The sequence below is a fragment of the Pezoporus wallicus genome, unplaced genomic scaffold (assembly GCF_028554395.1).
Source record: "Pezoporus wallicus isolate ANWC-B61680 ecotype Strahan unplaced genomic scaffold, APGP_CSIRO_Pwel_v1 contig_736, whole genome shotgun sequence".
NCBI classification, from domain to species: Eukaryota; Metazoa; Chordata; class Aves; order Psittaciformes; family Psittacidae; genus Pezoporus; species Pezoporus wallicus.
Window position 1 is genome coordinate 257,565 of NW_026639744.1, and position 21,818 is coordinate 279,382.

General features: G+C 39.7%; 1 protein-coding gene across 1 annotated transcript in view; it reads left to right on the forward strand.

Annotated features, from left to right (window-relative positions):
- KIF5C (kinesin family member 5C) overlaps positions 1 to 21,818 on the forward strand; it is an 83,223-nt gene that overhangs the window by 18,561 nt on the left and 42,844 nt on the right. The window contains exons 2-4 of the mRNA XM_057415601.1: positions 7,878 to 7,968; positions 14,547 to 14,620; positions 19,113 to 19,217. Of these exons, the coding sequence (XP_057271584.1) occupies positions 7,878 to 7,968; positions 14,547 to 14,620; positions 19,113 to 19,217 (270 nt within the window). The remainder of the gene's footprint in view (positions 1 to 7,877; positions 7,969 to 14,546; positions 14,621 to 19,112; positions 19,218 to 21,818) is intronic.

The window sequence follows — 21,818 nt, forward strand, 5'->3', positions numbered from 1 at the left end:
TTTCTTTTGGACAACTTGTTTTGACTGCTTATTCTGAATAAATTTCCTGAATTTTTTTATCCTGAATTCTCATCTATTAGGTGACATGCTACTGCCCCAATGTTTTTGAAGGACAAGCTAGCTTAGAAAATTGATAGGATGGCAGTAGCATTTACTTGAACAGCATGACTGAATAAAGGGAAAATGTCATAATTAAACTTAACTGTTTTGCTAGCATGCAGTTATTTTCTCCCTCTGTCTTGAATCGTGTTTTCAATTCTCACTAGATATAGATGGTTTCAGGAGAATGGGATAGATCTTGTTTATTTCTTGTAATTTACCAGCAAAATAATAACAACCTTGTTGTTGCAGAATCTCTGTAACTTGAGGGGAAAAGAAGTTGTTCTAACAAGGTCTGTCTAATTCCAGGGGGAATTTTCAGGGCCAGCTATTTATACCACTTGCAAATAGAGCAAGTTTGATGCAGCATTCAGTAAATTTGGCCTCTAAATTTTCAAAGGAACCAAAGACTTTAATTTTTACTCCTGTAGGCTAGAGGGAAGAAATGTATTTTATGCCACCTTCTAAGGAAGAAACTCAGTGCTGTGTGAGGGATGTGCCTTGACTGAAAAATTGAATTGCTGCTGGTAACAGTTTGCTTTCTGCTCTATGAAAAAATCTGTCTTTCAGGCCTGCAATTATGTATCTTTTACTTATAAAACGTTTTCCTACAAGAGCACTTACGGTAGTGAAAACTAGCTGGGAAATAATTTCACATTAATTAAGCTCCTATGTATCACGCAATTCAATTGCCTATATACTAACCCGTTGAATGTACTAGCAGTGGCATCTTATATGATATGTTAAACCCACTTGTGAATCATTCATTCCAACTGCATCAATAAAACTCTTTGACTTGAATAGAGACCTAGAATAATAATGACAGAGTTTCGGCAGAGTCATGGTTTACCGAACAATTCATCTCATAAACTGAGCCATGTGATTTGGCACTGTGATTTTCGTCAGGAAGACCAAAAGTCTTCCTGAGCTATTGGCTGATGATTGCATGACTGATGCACCCCTTTTACAGGAGCAAAGGGGATGCCTTTATTTGACCAGGTTGTGGAGAAAAAAAACATTCCTGCCTTCTGAGGGGACAGAGGACTAAGATTAATGAGGGGGAACGTGAGTACATGATCTATCTGCCCGTTTCAGCTGAGTGCCCTAACTATTGGCTGCTAGGAAGTGCTGAATCCATCAGCCTGTCAGAGGCTGAGCCTCTTTCCAGATCTCATCACACATAGGTCAGCTGGCAGCATGGACACTTGGACCTTGTGGGGAATGACTGGGCAAGCAGCCTGCTTACATGGATGGTGCTTTTGACTCTTCATCCCATGTTTGTTGCCTGCCAGATGACCTGCATTTCTCCCTTTCCTTGCCTTTGTCCTCCTCTAATCATCCCCCAACTCCTGTGCAATCCTGAAATGTTCTTCCTGTGTGAATCCCATTATGTATACTATACACCTAAGCACTCTGACAGGGATCCTGAGAGTCATCTTGACAGCTTTCACACCTGCACCATGGGGCAGATGCTCTCCAGGGAAAGCCTTGGCAGGAGCCCTGTCAGGGTGCCTCTTCCTAGAGTCTGCCATATGCGTCCCCTGTCTGCCTCTGTGCTTCTGTGCTCCTTGGGACATGTAGAGGTGAGCTTTGGATGGACTGATGGATGTTTTTCTCTCTTTTAAAACCTAAAGTGTGACCTCTTCTTGAGTTTCTTTTGAAACGATGTCCCCCTCAAGAATTTACTCGCATAGTATTTTCCAGGCAAGTATGAATGAACTTTGCTTCCCCCATCAGCAGAGCTTGTGTGTTGGGTGTCAGAACCGCACTAGGCATATTCACGACCACCAGTTATGAACTTGCACACAGCTGTCTGCTCAAGCAGAGCAAACTTGCATCTGCCCTGTGAGAAATCTGGATGGTATCTCTGATTCTAGGGCTATAATTCATTTTCAGATAAATTTCAAGGCTGTATTTCAAGACTATAATTCCTTATCAGACTCTTGTCTCCTTACAGACCCCCTAAAACAAAGAAACTCATCATTTTGTATGCTCTCTTCTTCCTTTCTACTTCAGCAGTTACATATCTACATGCTAGCTGTTGGAAATTCTGTTTTAAGCTATCTTATCTTGCCCCCGGGTTTTATAAGGTACTTTGGGAATGGACCTTGGACTGTGGATTCTGCCTCAGAGCTCAGCTGCCTGAAAGTCAGGTGTCATCTTGCTTAGCATCATAACATGCAGATGTACTGTTGGAGTCAACCTTGAATGTCTGCCTGAAGATCACAGGGAATTAATCATGAAATTGCATTAAGGCTCCTAATTCTTAGCATGCAGCTTTAAGCACTGAGCACTTCTCATTTCCAGTCTGTGGGGAATTTAGGAGACTTAAGGTTTATTTCTTTATATTTTTAAACAGGAAATGTATTTGGTTATCTTTAATTGAGCCTACGTTAGCTTCTAGTGATAGTACTGCTCTTTGGTATTGCTTGTAAAATGACAGTTTTGGTAGCACGCGCATGGTTAAGATTCTTTTTGTGCTTCTCAGATCCTCAGTGGTTTTGTTTTGTTGTTTTTTTTTTTAAATGCCAAACCTGTAAACTCAGTAAGAAACTAAACACTAAGCTGGTAAAATAATAATTGGCAATACATATGAATAGCATTCTTTGTGCTATCAAAGGGCCAGAACAGAATCTATCTTGCTGTCAATACAACTTCAACAGCAATTGTGTGGGTGGATTGGAGCACTTATCTTAGCCGTTATGCAGCATTGGCATAAGTTAATGGAACAGATTGTCAGGGGGACTGTAGGAAGTAATCACATAGGAAGGAAGATGTGATTTATGTATGAGAGAGAATGCACTTCATATAATGAGAAAGTTGGAAAATAATATATGGAAGAGGTATACAGATAAACAGCATCAACTCAGAAAAAAACACTTAATTTTTAGCTGCTTATTGCTTTCTTGAGTAAGGTCTAATAAGGCTGAAATCTTTCTGATTTTGGTTTTTAATTCAAGCTGAGTTACATCTAAAAAAAAACCCCAACCAGTTGTTATTTCTGAAGATGACAGTAGGGGGAAAAGTACTGCTTGGGATAATAATAAAAATAAGGTGATGTTCATGGTTGTTCACCCTCTCTCTGTTTTGAAGCAAGCCCTTTGGATCTGCCAGCATGTTGCATTTGGAGGATGGGTGTGGCTTTTGTTACCTTTGAGGAAAGTCTGGCAAAAATTTAAGAGCTTACAACAATGACACTCTACAGAAGAAATCTAAACCTGTAGTTTGCTGCAGAGAAAAATCTTCTGCCTTAACAGTATCTCGACAACTGAATTGCCACAGCTTTCCTTCATGCTGGACACCTTAGAATCATAGAATCATAGAATAGTTAGGGTTGGAAAGGACCTTAAGATCATCCAGTCCCACCCTCCCTGCCATGGGCAGGGACACCTCATGCTAGACAATGTCGTTGAAGGCTCTGTCCATTCTGGCCTTGAACACTGCCAGGGATGGAGCATTTACAACTTCTTTGGGCAACCCATTCCAGTGCCTCACCACCTTTACAGTAAAGAACTTCTTCTTTATGTCCAATCTAAACTTCCCCTCTTTAAATTTTAACCCGTTACCCCTTGTCCTATCACTAAAGTCCCTTGATGGAGAGTTGCTCTCCTTAGCATCCCTATAGGCCCCCTTCAGGTGCTGGAAGGTTGCTCTGAGGTCTCCATGCAGCCTTCTCTTCTCCAGGCTGAACAGCCCTAACTTTCTCAGCCTGTCTTCATACAGGAGGTGCTCCAGCCCCCCAGTCATCCTCTGGACTTGTTCCAACAGTTCCATGTCCTTTTTATGTTGAGGACACCAGAACTGCACACAATACTCCAAGTGAGGTTTCACAAGAGCAGAGTAGAGGGGCGGGATCACCTCCTTTGACCTGCTGGTCACACTCCTTTTGATGCAGCCCAGGATACGGTTGGCTTTCTGGGCTGCGAGCGCACACTGAAGCTGGCTCATGTTCATTTTCTCATCGAACAACACCCCCAAGTCCTTCTCCGCAGGGCTGCTCTGAATCTCTTCTCTTCCCAACCTGTAGCTGTGCCTGGGAGTGCTCCAACCCAGGTGTAGGGCCTTGCACTTGTCATGGTTAAACTTCATAAGGCTGGCATCAGCCCACCTCACCAGCATGTCAAGGTTCCTCTGGATGGCATTCCTTCCCTCCAGCGTATCAACCGAGCCACACAGGTTGGTGTCATCGGCAAACTTGCTGAGGGTGCACTCAATCCCACTGTCCATGTCACCAACAAACATGTTGAACAGAATTAGTCCCGACACCACTCTTTACTGGTCTTCAGCTGGACATTGAGCCATTGACCACAACTCTTTGCATGTGGCCATCCAGCCGGTTCTTTCTCCACCGAGTGGTCCATCCATCAAATTGATGTCCCTCCAATTTAGAGATAAGGATGTCATATGGGACAGTATCAAACACTTTGCACAAGCCCAGGTAGATGACGTCAGCTGCTCTACGCCTGTCCATCAGTTCTGTAGCCCCATCATAGAAGGCCACCAAATTGGTGAGGCAGGATTTCCCCTTAGTGAAGCCATGCTGGCTGTCACCAGGCACCTTGTTGTTTTCATGTGCCTTAGCATGCCTTCCTGGAGAACCTGCTCCAAGATTTTGCAAGGTACAGAAGTGAGACTGACTGGTCTGTAGTTCCCTCGATCATCCATTTTCCCCTTCTTGAAAATGGGGGTTATATTTCCCTTTTTCCAGTTGTTTGGAACTTCCCCCAACTGCCATGATTTTTCAAATATAATGGACAGTGGCTTAGCAACTTCATTCGCCAGCTCCTTCAGGACCTGTGGATGCATTTCATCAGTTCCCATGGACTTGTGCACATTTAGGTTCTTAAGATGATCTCAGACCTGATCCTCTCCTAAGTCCCTGCATTTGCCTTCGAAGACTTGAGCAGCATAGCTAGAGCACTTGCCTGTTAAGACTGAGGCAAAAGGTAATTGAGAACCTCAAAGACTCTTCTTCCTGTCTGAGGTGTTGTGGTCTTCTCTAGCCCCTGTAAGCTGAGGGCGAGCTCTTGTGGGACGCATGCAGGTTGGGTCTGTGGGGTGCCCAGCTGGTAAATCGAAGGGGTGAGGAGCAACTCAGTGGGAGAGGTGGTGAAGGTTACAGCTTGCCACCAGGACCCTTGAGATGGTGGTGAGAACTCTAAGGAGATCTGGTGGGACAGAAGAGTCAGAAAGCTGAGCAAGGTGAATAGGGTGACATGGGTGATGCCTAACATTTCTCCAACATCAGAGACCTAAGCAGGTGAACAGAGAGAGAAGGAAGAGGATGACGAGTCTAAGGAGCAGGGAATGCAGCTGGTGGGGAGAAGGGGGTAAAACAGGTTTGAGAGGATTTAGGGCAGAGGAGAAACAGTGGTAGAGCAAAAGAAGTATGCATTAGCAAACTGAGGGTAGAAGAGGGTCTGTGCCCACTTATACTCTCCTTTGCAGAAGAGATCATGAGCCTCGAGTTGTCTTTTGTCTAAGATCAATGCCGAGATGAAGTACCAAAAATCTCTCCCAAAACCCCTAAGTGCTTCTTGGGTAATGGAGTGCTGTCATTTCATGCAGTTGATGACAGGTGCTTTGTGATCCTTCGCATTTATTTATTTTCTTTGGATATCAGTGATGAGTGTTCCAGTCTTTTAGCTTCCCAGAACAAAAATCTGGAGGAGATTGGACCTACGTAGCAAATGTGTGAATTGCTGTTTAACATTTGTAGCTTTTCAGTCTGGCAGATAAATAACAGTTGCAGCCAGTGCTTATTTCAGCTGCGTGAAGTACAATTATAATGGGATTTTTTTTTTTTTGTGGCTTTCTAAGGTGATAGTTGTTGAGAGCTCAGTAGAGCTGGATTGATTGCACCAAGGCAATGGTTGCCTCAAGTGCCGTTTGCCACTATAGGATGGTGTACTAGCATCTCTGCTACTCTCTCACACTGCTTAGCTAGTTAAGTCTCAACTCGGGCATGAAGGAAATAAATGGGATAAGTGGATGGCAAAGGTTGAGTGTCTGTATTTTTTGGTCTCTTGCATTAGGGCTTGTCTGGTGCTTCAAATAAGCAAAATGAGTGTAAGAGGTAAAAGGTCCATGTGAGAAATTGCTCCAGAATAGGTATAGTAACTGTCCATGGAAAGCTGTGGAGAGAGAGTTTGGGGTAGGTGCCATCTGGGTGCTCCCAGCAGTCCAACCATTCTCCTGGGGGCTGAAGCTGCTGCCGGTGAAAACTGGGGCCTGAGCTGCATTGGTCATATCTGTCCGAGTCACCACTTTGAGCTTGTGTCTTACCAAGCAAGGTGCTTGGGTGATCCAGCGCCACCTCATGCCAGCATAGGACCATGTCTTATTTACTGAATGATTTATAAATTGCTTTCATATCCTTGAGATTGGAAATTCTGGGACGAAACAAGAGCACACATTGCAGGCAAACACCTTTCTGTCTCATTTCCCTGTGGCTGTTAAGTATGCAAGTTTTAAGGAGCAGGCAGTTGTAAGCTTATGATCTGCTTGAAGTAAAATCACAAAATGTGACAAAAATGGTTAATTGAGCACAGCATTTGAACAGCTGGCAGCAAATGACAGGAATGGTACATCGGCTCACAAGAACAAGACTCCTACTTTGAGTATCCATCCACCTTGCAGTTAGCTTTGAAGCTTTTGTCATGTTCTCAGAGCAGGTGTCACATCTTAGAAAGGATATATTACAGGCTTTGATGGAAAATAAGAAAGATGTTACACTTCCGCTTAGTGTAACTTTAAATAAAGGAATTGTATTTTAAATGTACATATTTTGCTTGGTTTTGAATTGTAAGGAGCTGAACTGCTGTCTTAAGAGTTGATTTGCCTTTTGAGGGTCATGCAAGCCTATTTTTAGGATTGGTAATATGTGTTTCTCTTGTAACCTATTATACTTGCTACAGAGGAATCAAAATGTTATGGAAGTGTATGGGTGGGTTGTGCTACAACATATAGACATATGATAAGTGTCAGTTGTGGTGCCCCCTGGGAATTAAGGCAGCTCAGTGTCTGCGGTGAGATGGTGGCAGTTCACAGTCTGGAAATGGCTCCAGTGCCATTCAAAACATCATTTTTGAGCTCTTTTCACATGGTATCTTGCTGTTTGTTGGTGTTAAGGATAAGAATTGTGACCATTTCTGAATAAAATACAAGCTTAGGGTAAAACAGCAGTGACTGGGCTGCCTGTTTTGGGTCTCACCTATGCTATTACCAATGCGCATTTGCATGTTGAGCATAGGAATCAAACCAGTCTATTTCTGCTGAAGGAACACATAGTGTGCTGGAACTGTGCTTTGGATGTGCTGGACCACCCCAGCCTCAGCAGAAGGGAACCGTCAGGACTTGCAAACTTCTGATTCTCTCAGATCTGATTGCTGTTTCTCACACCACAGCTTTCACTAGCTTGCTCCAATGAACAGCAGATCTTTTGCAAATATTTACATGGCTATTCTCCCTTAACTCCTAGGAGAGAGAGAAAATGGCTTTCAGTTACTGATAGTTCAGCTTATTGCTTCCTGCAACTGTAGCCACTGACCCAAATGTGAACACACAGAAAACATATGCTGCGTTTTATTTGCCAACTGTAGAAAAGATGGGTTTGGAGCACACGAGATGTCACTTCTGTTTAGCCAACAAAATATTGTCTCCATTGCACTGAATGGCTTCCTTTGTAGTAAGTGCTGCATTTCAGGATGCCTGTCATATTTTGTCTATAAACTGTTTTACATGTTCTTTATCTTACAGTGTTTCTGTCTTGTTTGCAGCAAGGGAAACCATATGTCTTTGATAGAGTGTTACCTCCTAATACAACCCAGGAGCAAGTTTATAATGCCTGTGCCAAGCAGATTGTTAAAGGTAGGTGTTGTCTTTGTTTATTCCTGCTTGTGGGGAGGGAAAAAGATAAGATGTCTCCCTGTGTCCCCTCAAGCTATTTAAAGACTGGATAATAAATGTTTAGATGTCTCTATGGGAGTTTAATAACTAGTAATTCCAAGTGTTTCCTTTTTTAAGGACGTGTCTGTGTAAAAAAGAAAAAAAAAAAGCCATAAAACAAACAAAAGAAAAAGGGCTTAAGGAATTGCAGTAGTTGTTCCTAATTTTCTCCTTCTGTGTGCCTGTTATTCCACCCTAATACTTGCTTTTTGTGATACATGATAAGCAACAGAAAGCATGTTCTTAATGCAGTGTGAGACTATGGGATGAGTGTGGAATAGCTGTGTCTTTGAATGGTAGACGGACCATTAAAGGAGAATTTAAAAGGCACTGGTTTGTAGCTGCTTTGCAGGCAGGTAGCTTGCATTTAAAAATGAAATTAGAACAGAAGTGAGTACTGGATGGCACCCTATTTGTTTAAAATAAAACCTTTATAAACTGTTGAAACTTGAAGATTTTAACTTGAGAATCAAGCATTTTGGGTGCATTTTAATTGTGTGTCATACTTCCCCCACCTGCCATACTTCTCCCACATCCCAAATCACCCTCAGACCTCCCACTTGGTTCTGATGCTGGATCGTCCATCCATGATGGTATTACAGCTGCTACAGCATCTCAGGGGTTACGAGTAGCACCTGGTTTAATAAACCAGTTATTCCCTGGTTTTGTGTGGTGTCCCTGCACCCTCCAAAATTTGGTCCTCAGCTTTTCTTTTTAAATCGAAGTATGTAGGCAATGCAAATGGTGTCAGAGCTGGTCAGAGTTGTGCTTGTATAGCAGCACAAGGCTGCACATTTAACACTGGAACTTATAAGAGATTCGGGGTTGCTCAGAGGTGCAGGAGCTACTGATGCAGTATTGAAGGACTTGCTAGTGTTTCAGGCATGGAGCTGGATCTGCTGTGAGCTTGTGTTGGCCAGTGGGGAGAAGTCCCTGGGGTGAGCAGTGCTACTGTGAATCCTGGGTTCTGTTCTGGAGGAACATTGGTTGACTTGCTCAGACAGCCTGGAGCAAACCAACATGCATGTAGTCTAGATGACTGGGGGGAGGACCAGAAGCTAAATTATTTCATGTTGGAGAGAGGAAGTGAGTCATAAGACTTCAGTCGCCTCCTCTCAGAGGGGAGCCTAATTATGGCAATTCTGACTTCAGACGGGTAAGGCTTTAATAAAATCTGGAGGGATTGGAGATGTAGAGCTTAGAAGTCATTAGTTTGGGTTGCTGACACACCACTCAACTTTTGGAAGTTTGGGGAACTGTTTCAGTACTACGGTGTGTGTGCGAACAGAAGCAGCACATTGCTGTTTGGAGACTTGTGGAGTCTATTTATATCCCCTGTGGCAGCTGGTTTCCCCTGAAAATGGGGAGAGAAACAAAATCCTGTTTGAGAGGAAATTGGAAGACCTAGATGAATGACTAAGCCTTCTTCATTAGCCGGTTAGAAAGGCAAATACATTCCAAAGTCCTACTTAAAAATAGAGTTAAAACATACTTTTGCATGTCTGTTAACTTGGACCTTCTAGATGACTTGAAAGACAAGTTTGTTGAGGGGGAGGGTGTAGAAGAAAGGTAAGGAGAAAGAGAAATGCGGGGGGGGGGGGGAGAGAAGCAGAGAAAGTGAGGACAGTGATGGGGCAAGAGAGAAAGGGGGATGGGGAAAGAAAGAGTGCAAAACAGGGAGGCGAGGAGGGAGAGCACACTGTTACTGGAATGATGTTCTTGAGCTCTAGGCTTACATTTCCTTAGGTTTAATTTCCAGTTTAAAGACTGTGAAATGGATAGGACTTTTTCTGATAGACTGGAACAATGTAATTTACTACATGGAAATATGAGCTAAGTGCATTACACTGTTCAAGTCTTTGAGACTTTTTTAGATAGCTTTTGAAGGTTACCATTTGTTACCAGATTTCATTATACTTCCATGAAATGGCTGATGGTTTCATTGTGATTAACGTTATCACAGAAAATGCCAGCTGGCCTAGCAGTCTCTAAAACAATGGTTATAACTATATTTACAATGAGAATTACCTAAATGAGTTTTTTCATCACTAAAGAAGAAATGGGATTAGGTTTAAGTAAACAACTCAATGACTAAGTCGAAGTGTTTCATGTTCCGTACATGAGAAACGGGAATGTTTTTTAGAGGAGGAGAAGCAATATGTGTTACAGCAATTTGAATCAGAGTGGGTGCTGGGATGGTGTTCATTCAAGGTACCCCTAAGGGCAGAAGTACTGGTAGTGGAAGTGTGTGGGAAATCATCACTGGTGCATTTGACCACAGCTTGGGAACTTATGTTTACATTTCTTTTAACCAAACTAAGAAATATCGCTAAATCTGAAAGGGAACAATAGTGTGTGATTGCCACCATTTTTGCTTTGTTTCCAATTGCTCTCTGTTGCCAGAAAACAGCTTTATCTTCTTAATCTACACAGATGGATGTCTGCATCAGGATTTTGCGTTCTTCGTACATTTACAGTGAGTGAGAATATGTAATGGCCCAAGCTGTGAGCATGTTAGTGTGTGTGTGAACATCTGCACATTAGTGTTCTCCATGAGGAGGAGAAAATTGCTTTAATGATATTTTAGGTGGTGAGCTTGCTTTCACTGCGTAGTTTATCGACTTTCTATTCTGGTTACAAATACAGGCCTCAAATGCTGAGTTGCAGAACCTAGAAAGCTTAGAGATGGAAAAGATAAGTATAGAGCTAAATATTTGGCTTTAGAAATGAGGCTGAAAGGGCTTCCATAGAGCCATTTGTCTTTTCTTCTTGCCATTAAGACTCCTAAACTGGTCAATGGTCCATCTTCAAGGTCTCCAGCCCACAGCTCCCCTTGGCCATTTTTTGCAGAGCTCTGCTGAGTGCTCCCATGCTGCTGGAAGGACTTTCTAGGTCCCTAACATGAGTAAGTCTGTGTTGTACCCCTACACAATAGCTGCCGTTCTAGACTATTGCTACCTGTTCTATCCATACTCAGCATGAAAAAGGCCATCTGGCAGCAGCTGAATGGCTGAGTTGAGTAGCTGTTTTATATGGGAAGGGTAAATCAAACTGATAATCAGTATAGAAAGAATTAGATGAGGAATTAAGAAAAGCACTTTGACTCTTTTTGTTTGTTAAGTTATGTAAAAATCCCAGCTGATCTTTATTCAGTCACTTTGTTCACCTGTTGTTTCCCCTCCTGTTCCCGCACTCTTTAAGTTTTGCGCAGGCTGTTTCTATCTGGGACTGTCTTCTCTCTTTCTTCAATTGACAGATGGTATATTAACTATCTTAATGTGGAAAGCCTTCCAACAAAAATAACCTCTTCTACTACTGAGACCATTGGCGTTTTTTTAATTGCAGCTGATGCAAAAGGCCAAAAGGCTATTTTTTTTTTTTTGTGAAACAAAGTATTTTCTGCTATTTGGGAAGGTAAATTGCTTACCTATGCTTCCTCAAGCAGAATGTATCTTAATATACATTGATGCAAATTCTGAGCAATTTTCTTACATAACAGTTGATTAATTAGGTTGTTTTCCCCCTAGGCTGTGTACCAGTATAGAGCTGATGCTGTACCTTGAATTCACCTGGGCATAATAAGCCGTTTTTTTTTTTTTTTTTTTTACTTCAAACTTCTTTTTTTTTTATTTTTTTAATTTTCTAAGTTAACCGGATTTGCCAAAAAGAGGACGTAGTAGAAGCAAACTCTTAGATTCTGTTCAGATGTCCTGGGAATTTAAACGCATTTGGACGCCAAGTGGTATTTTAGAAACAAGCAAGAGTTGCATACGTTGGCTCAAGGATTTCTGAGCCCCACCACCCCCCCACCTCTTCTGCCTCGGGATGATTATTTTTTTGATGCCTAAACACCTTTGAAACTAGTTCTTTGCTTCTTCCAGACACTTTAGCTCATTTAACTGATTTCCATCTGAAGAAGAAAATGAACCTTCCTTATTTTCTAACTTACAACAAGATTTTAGTTTAGAATAAAAAAATTCAAACACAAATACTTTCCTTCCTTCTGGCTAACAGAGATGGAGGCTTCCATACACAATAGATATGGAGTACTTACAACTGGATGTAGCCTCAAAAGTTAAATATGACTGTTTCCCTGTTGTGCTTATACATGTGTGTGTTTAAAAGGAAAAGTTAAGTAAATTTTATATTTGAATATTATTTTTATATTTATATTTAAGCTTTATATTTAAAAAGTTTCAAATACAGTTTCATTAAATAATGCCTTGCCTATAGGCTATTTTGAAGTTTAGTATTAATCTGATTAACTTTTTTAAAGGAAATAAAATTTTTGTATTTATACAAAAGATATAACTTTTCTCTCCTGTGAGCTGCGGCCACTGTTTTTACACTGCAAATCCTTGGTTGCATCTCTGCCTCTACCTCCTTGGTCCGGTGCTTCATATTTCTGCTGGTTTGCCTGATTTAGACCCATCAGTGCAAGTTGAGTGGAACTCCTAGAAGAATTCGTTTTAAGGTTTTAATGTTCACCAGTCTTCAGGAATTTGCTAAGCAGCTATTTTTGCCTCATTAATACTTTAATTTCTCCCAAAGCCAATGCTTAGAATATATTGAGGATTTATTGGGAAAAAAAGTCACTCAAATTGCACCTGTAAAAGTTCAAGTGAATGGGCTTTGAACGTAGTGCAGAGGGGGAGTGAGGCTCGCCACCTGCTTTCTCCTGCGTTCAAGCTACCTTTGTTGTAGCACTTCCACTCAAATTCATTCTGTGGTGAACTGAAAATGAATGAGATGTTCCCTTCAGAAAAGAGCTGGTGAGGGAATGTTTTGAAAGAACCAGTAACATGGTCCTATTTAGAAGGTGAAGTAATGGGTTGAAGGCATGAACTCAAGATAGCACTGCATCTGTGCCTGGACATCTGTTTTTTTATCTATGCAATTGTTATTTATAATTACTTACTTTAAGCATTGTTTCTCTAAAGCAAGAATAAGCAGAGTATCTATTTTTGTAAACAGATGAGGATGCTAAATTTATACAAAATGTTAATACCAGAATGACAGTAATTAGAATCTCTTTGTCATTTTCCTAGATTTCAAGATTCGAAAAATTTACCCAGCAATACTTTGTGGAGGTCTATACAGCCTCTGGCTTGTCTGTTCTCTTCAGCTCTCCAAAACAGTTCTGACACAAGTTAAATAGCTACACTCTGTGTTTAATTAGAATATATATTTTTAAGATGTCTTCATCCCCATTTCATCCTTACTCAGTATTGCTGTATAGGAAGTGTTGGGTCTGTGTAGCAGTTGTCTTTGAAAAACATCTCCTTCCTTCTCTTTTTATCAATTTCTTTTCTTTGAAATAACCTTTTTATGTTTTTTCTCTGATTTTTTTTCATGTTTGTTTCTTCTTCATTCTTTTTATATTTTTCTAATGTATCATATTTAAGTATTCTTTCTCTCTGGACCAGCTCCACACAGACATATGGAAATACAAATAAGGAGTTTATATGTGTTTATGTTTATGTAAATGCAACATATATGGCATATGTAATATTATATAATATAGTCATGTGTATATATTTCCTATAAGTACACACACGCAAACTTCTTTTTTTCTCCTGCTAGCCTGTATTAGTACAGATATAGAGGGGTGAGCAACAGAATAAATATTTCAGAAGGAAGGTGGGCATCCCTAAGCGAGCATCCTGGCCAGCATCATTCTTGCTGCATTTGGGAACCAGGTGGATCATTGACAAGAGTCTGGTGTGAGCTGTGTGGAGTTTTTAGGTTGGAGGTTTCCTTCATTTTTTTTATGAGCAACTATCGTAAATATTACCCTATTTTTTATTCTTACATGAAAGCTGCATCAGTAGGTGCCCTTACTTAAGACTTCAAATTCACTTGCCTGGAGCAAGTCCCACCCAGTAATCCGTTCAGCTGCAATGAATGGACATGGGACTGTGCCTAAGAACCAGCTGGTTTACAGCCCACATGGATTTCTAAAAGCTATTGTAGACATTAACCACTGCAAATTTAAAAATGGATTTTTTTCATATATTAATGCAATATAAATTTATTCATTCTCCCTTGAGAGAAGTATATTTCAATAAAGCCAGGTCTGCTTGTATGACTTTCTTCTTGCTTTCCTCTTACGCTTTACAGACAAGCTTGAAAATTAATGAGGCCATGAACTGTTGAGGGTGATATAGTAGTAACAATGCACAGTATAATTTTCTGTGTGGTGCATTTGAAATGCAGGCAGTTTTCTGCTTCCCATGTTACACAGGTATATGAGAAAATGTCTGGTGTCCAGAGCTTTTTTTTTTTTCCCCCCAGGGAAATGGGATGTCAATAATTCTACAATTCTTTAATTTAGATTTTATTATGAGTTTTTTTTTTTCTTAAAGGTTGTGTCATATTTTTCTTTTTGTTTATTGCACAAACTATTTTCTAATTGAGCATCAACATTGTGGAAGACTTGAAATTATGATAATCAAGCTTTAAGATGGCAATATGAGTTTTAATTGTTTTTCTTCTTGCAGATGTTCTTGAAGGGTACAATGGCACAATCTTTGCTTATGGGCAGACATCATCAGGAAAAACACATACTATGGAGGTACAGTGGCAAAATTAATTCAGTTTGGTAGAAGCAGTAGAGTTATATGTACCAATTACTTGAACAAGCCAGCTATCTGGTGCACTCAGCTGTAAGTAAAAAGAGATCTGGGTATGTTTAGGTTCTGTTGCCTTTTAAGCTGTAGTATTTCTTTCAACATGGAGGGTTTATTTTCAGGAGACGTCTACAGATATCTAGCCAGACTAAGAAGTGGTGAGTGAAAAATATCAAGTATTTTCTCCATATTTGTTTTAACAGTTTAGCGATGTGTGTATTTTACAGGATTTGAGTGAGATTTGTTAATCCACAAATGAAAACAGTAATAAGGGTCTGTAGAGTTCCCTTGCATGCAGAATTACGAAAATTCCTGCCTTGGTTATAGGTTTTCTCATTTGCACTCCCCTTCTGGGAATATCACTCTCACATGCTACAGCACGGATGAATTTGAGAATTGTTGCTTTGGAGGAGAAAAATGCCAAATTGTACCAAATTCCAGTGGCTGAAGTCCCAAGTCTGTTCATATTTCTGCTATATGAGGTGTGTCAGTTTCTGCTGTGTTTATTTATTACTTTTTTTAACTGTTCAATTAGAAGACATTTACATATTTTAGGCCTTTGCTAGAAAAGGAGGATCGTTCAAGCATTTAATCCTCACATAGGATTGTTCTATCACAATGCTGTACAAGCTTGGAGCATTTCAGTTCAACTGTGAACATTAAATGGGAGGTCTTAAAGCAAAGTTTTGCTAAATAAAAGGAAAAAGTTAGTTTTCATTCATTTAACAGCATCAGATGGTTTTGCTACATGATTAACACAGGTGACCTACCTAACCTGAAGGCTGAGTAAAGCAATATTCCTATGAGCCAAAAAGCCCTGGTGAATTTGCTGTTCAGTTGCCACAGTTGCTCCTTTCCTGGAGGATGCAATAACTGATATCTCACATCTAATTAAGTCTGTCCTTGTGAGGATGGGGGAAATCACTAGCTCAGACCTCACAGATGGCACAATGGCTGAGTAATCCACCAGCTCTGAATGTAATTAAATCAAAATGTCTGCAGGGCTTGAGCTGGTGCTTCCACATGGCATGGGGAAAGATCTCTTAAAGCCAATTTATATTCAGAATTACAAGCTGTGATAAAGAAAATGACTGTAGAAAAATGGCTGGTTTACTTCTTTAATAAAGAAAAAGCTGTCATTTTAAAGTGGAACCAAACCTATATTCAGTTTTAATCCCCCTTTTAACCTAACATCCTCTTGTAAAGTTGCTAAAGTATGTTGTGGAAGGAAAAAATAGTCTGAAGTTGAAGAAATAGTAAATCCTCTTGATAAAGCTGTTATGGAGGATTTTCGGTGAACTACTTCATAGTATATTAATCTTAAACAGGACATGGTAGTGTAATATAGCCACGATAAGCTCTCTGACAGAGATAGGTCCTTCTCCTGTGCTAGAAAAAGCATTTATCAACCTGTATAGCAAGATAGATACCTTCTTAAAAATTGCATATTTTTGCTCATAAAATTATATTGATGGGCTTTGACATTATAGTAATTTTCAATACTGAATCCTTATAGATTGTAGTTATTGTGTCAACATCCCGAAATAAAACTGCACTGTCTCAAATGATGCATTTCAGTAGCTACTGCCTGCTATGTTTAAATGTAGAAAGTAAAGTTATTATTTAAATGAGAGGCTTTAATGAGCAGGGAACTCTCCATCTGGGTGCTTTGGGTTAGTTTACAAACTGCAGTATCAGCGTAGCAGCAACAGCACATGTCTAAAACTTGTTCTGAGGTTACAGCTAACTCCATGAGAGTGGCTTTTGGTGTTTTGGTGGGGTTTTTTGATGAGTTTTTGGTTGTTGTTGTTGTGGGTGGTTTTTTGGTTTTGTTTTTGGTGGTTTTTTTTTGTTTGGGGGGTGTTGTTTTTTTTTTGTTATTATTATTTAATTTTTTTTTTTATTCCAGCTCTCCTGTGAATAGCCTACTTTTACCCTTTTATCTTTCTCTTCCCTTCCAGTTTATGGTCTCCATAAATTATAGTAAGACCTGCTTCAATCATCTTTTAGTAAAAATCCATTTATAATAAAGTAAAAAATGAGTATTTTTCAATGCATGACAGACTGTCGGTGTTTCAGCCTTTTAAAGATCTTAACTCCAATTCTTCAAGTGTTGAATGTGATCTTGTTTCACTGTAGTTTCTGCTGACTTAAATAGCGAGAGGGCTGGAGCCCAAGAAGCTGTAGATGCAGTGATTGAGTTATACTTAATCATGTTTTACAGATTGATTTCGCTTCTGAGCTGGAGAAAGCTACGTAAAGGAAATCATAATTTTTACAGGGCTTGTTGGGGTTGGAAGAATGTTTAATCAGATGCTTTTGTCAGTTGTCACTTCCCCACACTTATTAAGGGATATGTTTACCTGGTGCAGTGATCCCAAAGCTGATGCACCTCTGTGCAGACAGAAGTTTCTGCAACAAATCTTTGAATTCAAATCATCCCTTGGCTGAGATAATGATGCAGCTTGGTCAAAGCAACTACAGAAAAGGGGATGCTGCCTAGCTCTAGCATTTTTGGCTCTATAGCTGCCTTTGCCACTTTAGGAATCATGCATTTTGCAGTACTTCATAGTGTAGACGTACCTTTGGTTGGATTTATGTGCGCTGAAGAAGTATCAACTAATTTCTGTTTTTTCCTAGTTTAGGAAAAACTCCTTTTTCCCTCTTTGGGAAAACCCTCTCCATGCAGTAATACAGGATAGTCAGTTGGTTTCAGTGAGCTTTTCAAGGACTTCTTCAGGGAGAAGAAATGGATAGTGTGAAAACTGTATCGCAGTCTCTGTTCAATAACTGCACTGTGTGGCAGAACCAAGTAGTGAGCTGGCAAGGTAAAACAATGTTGGGATGTGTGCTTGTGCAAAGTTTTCCCCTCCATCAGGGATTTAGTTTATTCATTCACCCTTTTTTTTCATTCTTGTGAAATAAAATGATGTATCATATGACAAGGACTTTTTTAGTTTTTGAGAAGCATAATAAGATGTTGAATATGGTATAGCACTTAATGCTTTTGCTGCAGAAGGCAATATTATTTGTATAATATAGATGAAATATTCATAGTTTAGATACAGCTGAGTGCTGGTTTCCAGGGAAGGCAGTCAGCAGCAATGTAACTGATTTATCTATATTCCCATGCCTCCCCCTCCAGATATTTAGGTATTTTCAGGGCAGAAACCTAGTAACTACTTTAAATGCAGGCTTTGAGACAGAGAGAGATTTTGTCAGTTGTGTGAAATTTTCTTTATCCTAGGCTGATGCTTAGAGGTTGTCATTTCACTAGCTTTAGCGAAAAAGGAAGCCATGTGTAGGAAGACTATATTTGAGTATACTAATGAAGGTTGAGAAACTTGCAAAACATCAATATGAGCCACTAGTCATTCACAGACATGCTTAATACTGAAAAACATATGTACACTTGTATGATTTTCTTACTGTTTTGCTAAAAAAAATAATCTGGTGTTTAATAATTTTTAGCAAATACAGATTAAATCTGACTTCCCATGATTTGGAATTGTATGGTTACCCACTATATTTAAAAGAAAATAAAATTCCTTACCACTATATGGAGTGACATGCTTTGTGCTGATATGGGCAGTATTATTTGGACAAAGATATATTCAAAAGGTGTATTACAGTTTCTAGATGCTGTGTTCTGATGGAGTCTTACAACTACTGAGTTGTTATTGCATATTTCAGCAGTTTCATAAAACATTTGGAATTAACAGTGAAGTGTATCCTGTAGTCAGAAAAGGTTTTTATTTCAATTCTATTTTTCTATTCAGTTTTCAAGTGGTGTTAGTTTTCCTGCATGTGTCTGTCAAAAAGAGAAATGCAAAAAGGAGCCACACACCAGGGAAATTGTTAGTTTTAGTTAATATTCAGTTCTTGAAAGAAAGGAGGAAGGTAGTTGTACAAATTAACATGGAGAACAGTAGCATTCGTAAGGCACAGCTCCCTGGCAATAGGCCCAGCAAGCTCAAATCGGAATATATTACTCTAATCCTCAAATCCCTGCAACCCAGATTTCCCTTTAGTATTCTAGCATAGTAGTGAAAGAGAAACAAAATGTTTTAAAACTTCTGTTTCTGACATGTTTCCAAATAACTGATTTAACTGGGAGAACTGGGCTGTTACTTGTACATTTGTGTTTATTCATCTGTCTTTGGTTGGAGAGTGGCAGCGTAAATAGCAGCAGGACAGGACGCTTAGCAAATGGCAGGAGCTGACAAAACGAATAGGTGCTTTGTTGGGTGAAGAGTGCTAAGACTTTGAGTTCTTCTGCCATCTTTTCAGTGCACTTACAGCAAGTGAATCCTCTGCACAAGAGCAGGAGGTATGTTCATAGGGACCTGCTGGAGGAAAGTGTGTTTGGACAAGGCTTTCTCCTCTCTTGTGCCTGAGTAAAGCTTTCCAAGACATGGTTTGATTTTGTGTCTGCAGGGAAAGCTGCACGACCCTCAGCTCATGGGAATTATTCCAAGAATTGCACATGACATCTTTGATCACATCTACTCCATGGATGAAAACCTGGAGTTTCATATAAAGGTAAATGCAGAATGACGTATTATGTAATGGGTTGGACAGAAGAGAGTGGAGCTGGATGGGAAATCTGCATTTATGCTGTAACATTGTGCTTCAGAATTTTTCCTTTCTTCCTTTTATAACTCAAAAAAGCATTATGTTACTAAGGATATTTACTAGAAATAACCTAGTACAGTTACTAGCCTTTGATGGAAGTTTTTCTTGAGTGTGTTTTCAGCTCAAGTTCACTAGTCTGTTGACTGTCTTGTCTCTCACCACAGTTGATAGGGTAATCAGCATGGTAAGAAAACACCTCAGCTTCCTCAAAGACTGTACTTAAGCCCCATTACTTATGACCATAAATACCACTGATCTCCATGACATTTGTGAGAATACTGACATGCTGTCCTGTATAGTGTGTGGGTTTGAAATGGAGGAAAGATGGCTTTGGGCAATTTGCAGAAAGATGTTTAGAAGTAATTTTTTTCTCAGAAGCCTGTGTATGAATTCGTTAAGATGGTGGTCTTAGTCTCAATTTGGACAGCTACTGTGTTTTTCCATGTCCCTATCTTGATCCCAGCCATATGATCTCTCAAATTTCTTGAGTGACCTTTAATTCCCACTGTTCATCCAGTCTCCTGGAGAGCGTTCAGCCATGGCAGGAGGCATTGGTCCATCTGGCAGAGTTGGGGTCAGGTACATCTTGTTTCCTGGCAGACATCAGTAAAATTACCCAGTGAAAAATGAGTACTCCTCTGTCATCCCACCCCCAAAATGCATACACTATACCTAAATGGCTTCAGTACAGTTAAGTGGCTGAGCACAGGTAGAGTGTGAAAACGCTGTCCCTTCTCTGGCTGTGACCAGGTGATGCTCTCTGAGAATGAAGCTCTTCTCCTCTGTCTCTCTTGTGCTGAACAAGTTAGAGAGGAGTAGATTTTTAGTGCTGCTTGCATTAAAGACTTGAAGCACTTCTGGGGGGATATATGTGTGTGTATGTATTTTTATAATCGGAGAACCTCTGATAGCCACTGATCTTCCAGAAGGACTAGGTCATTTTGTATTGAGAACATTCTTAGCAGTGCCTGTTTGTGGGCATGCTCATGAAGTACGCACAGAAGAATGTATGAATTACAAATAAACCATCTGAATATTTTAATAGATCTTAGATTTTAAAATATTGAGCTCCTTAAGAAGAGACACCTCTGAATTTTTATAGAAATGTCTTCCATAGGAATGACACTGATTTCTCTTTGTAATCTGTAAAGTTGTCCTGTGGGTGTTGCTATTCTACATGATAGCACTTGGATACCAACAGATGGGGACCCCCTTGTACAAGATGTAGTAAATTCCTGTCCTGGCAGATGATTATCATTTTATAAATCATGTTCTACCAGCAGTGAATTGTTTCAGTGGTTTTCTTACCATAGTTGACATTTATGAATATCTTAACAGAAAGGCTGCCTAAATAACAGTGAATGAGTGAGTGATTATACAAGGAGCTGTCATTGAGAGAAATGCATGTTCTGTCAGTGGGAGCAAGAATTTAACTAAACTGTCATACTCTTTTAATAACTGAGCCAGTGTTGAAAATTAACATCATTTTTTTCTTCATTTCCCCACTTTAATAGAGACACATTTAAAACAGGGAGGTGTGTTGGTCCTCAGCAGTGTGTTAATAGGATAATATAAAGCATGTGAATTAAGTCTGGGAGACCAGGACTGTTAAAATGAGCTGATCCAGAGGATGGCTTTAAATGGGACACAGGTGAAGTAAAATGCATAAAAGCAAAATATATCTCTATTTAATAGCAGTAGTCACATAGGAAGATCAATTCACTGGTATAAAACCCCACATGATTTATTTTTCACATGAGAGAAAAAGATAATTTACTAAATAGCTAGAATTTACTGATACCTAGAGTTTAGCTATCTAGTATTCTAGCTAAATAATCCCTGGGTAAAGCTTATTTAGGGTCTGGCTAGGTACCATGCCCCTAACACATTTGTGTTTGCTACTGAGTTGAATACCCTTTTGTTAAGAAAGTCATTCATTCGGTCATTCTCCCTCTCCTTTCTTTTTTTTTTAGGACAATTGTCTGTTTCTCTGTTACAGAAAAGCTCATTTTCAGTTTCTTCTTTGGGACTTGATTCAAGACAGAACTTTTATTTATGCTTCATTTTAAATTGAATTTGCTATATATTGGTTATATTGCTTAGGCTTATGTAACTCATATGTTAAACCACCGAAGGTGCTGCCTCCTTTTGTGCTGCTGAATATCAGTATACCTCCTACAGTTGTCAAACTTGACCCTTCTCGTGGTGCAGCTATCCTGGTATGACAGTAGCCAAATTGATTTGATTCTGTTCAACACTTTTGTCAGTTTTGCCTGTGTTAAAAACAAAAAAGAAGATAAGATTTGTCTGAAGTTGTTTTTTTCGTTTACATTCCTGATGAATCCCTGATAAAATGGAGAAAGATCAGTGACTTGTAAATCATGCAAAATACACAGATGTTCACATGGAAGATGTGATTCAAACTATGTGGGAAGTGGGCTTTATTTTTAGTTTGGTGCTTTTTATTTTGGCAGATATGGAAATAGAGGTACAAAGATGTATAAATCT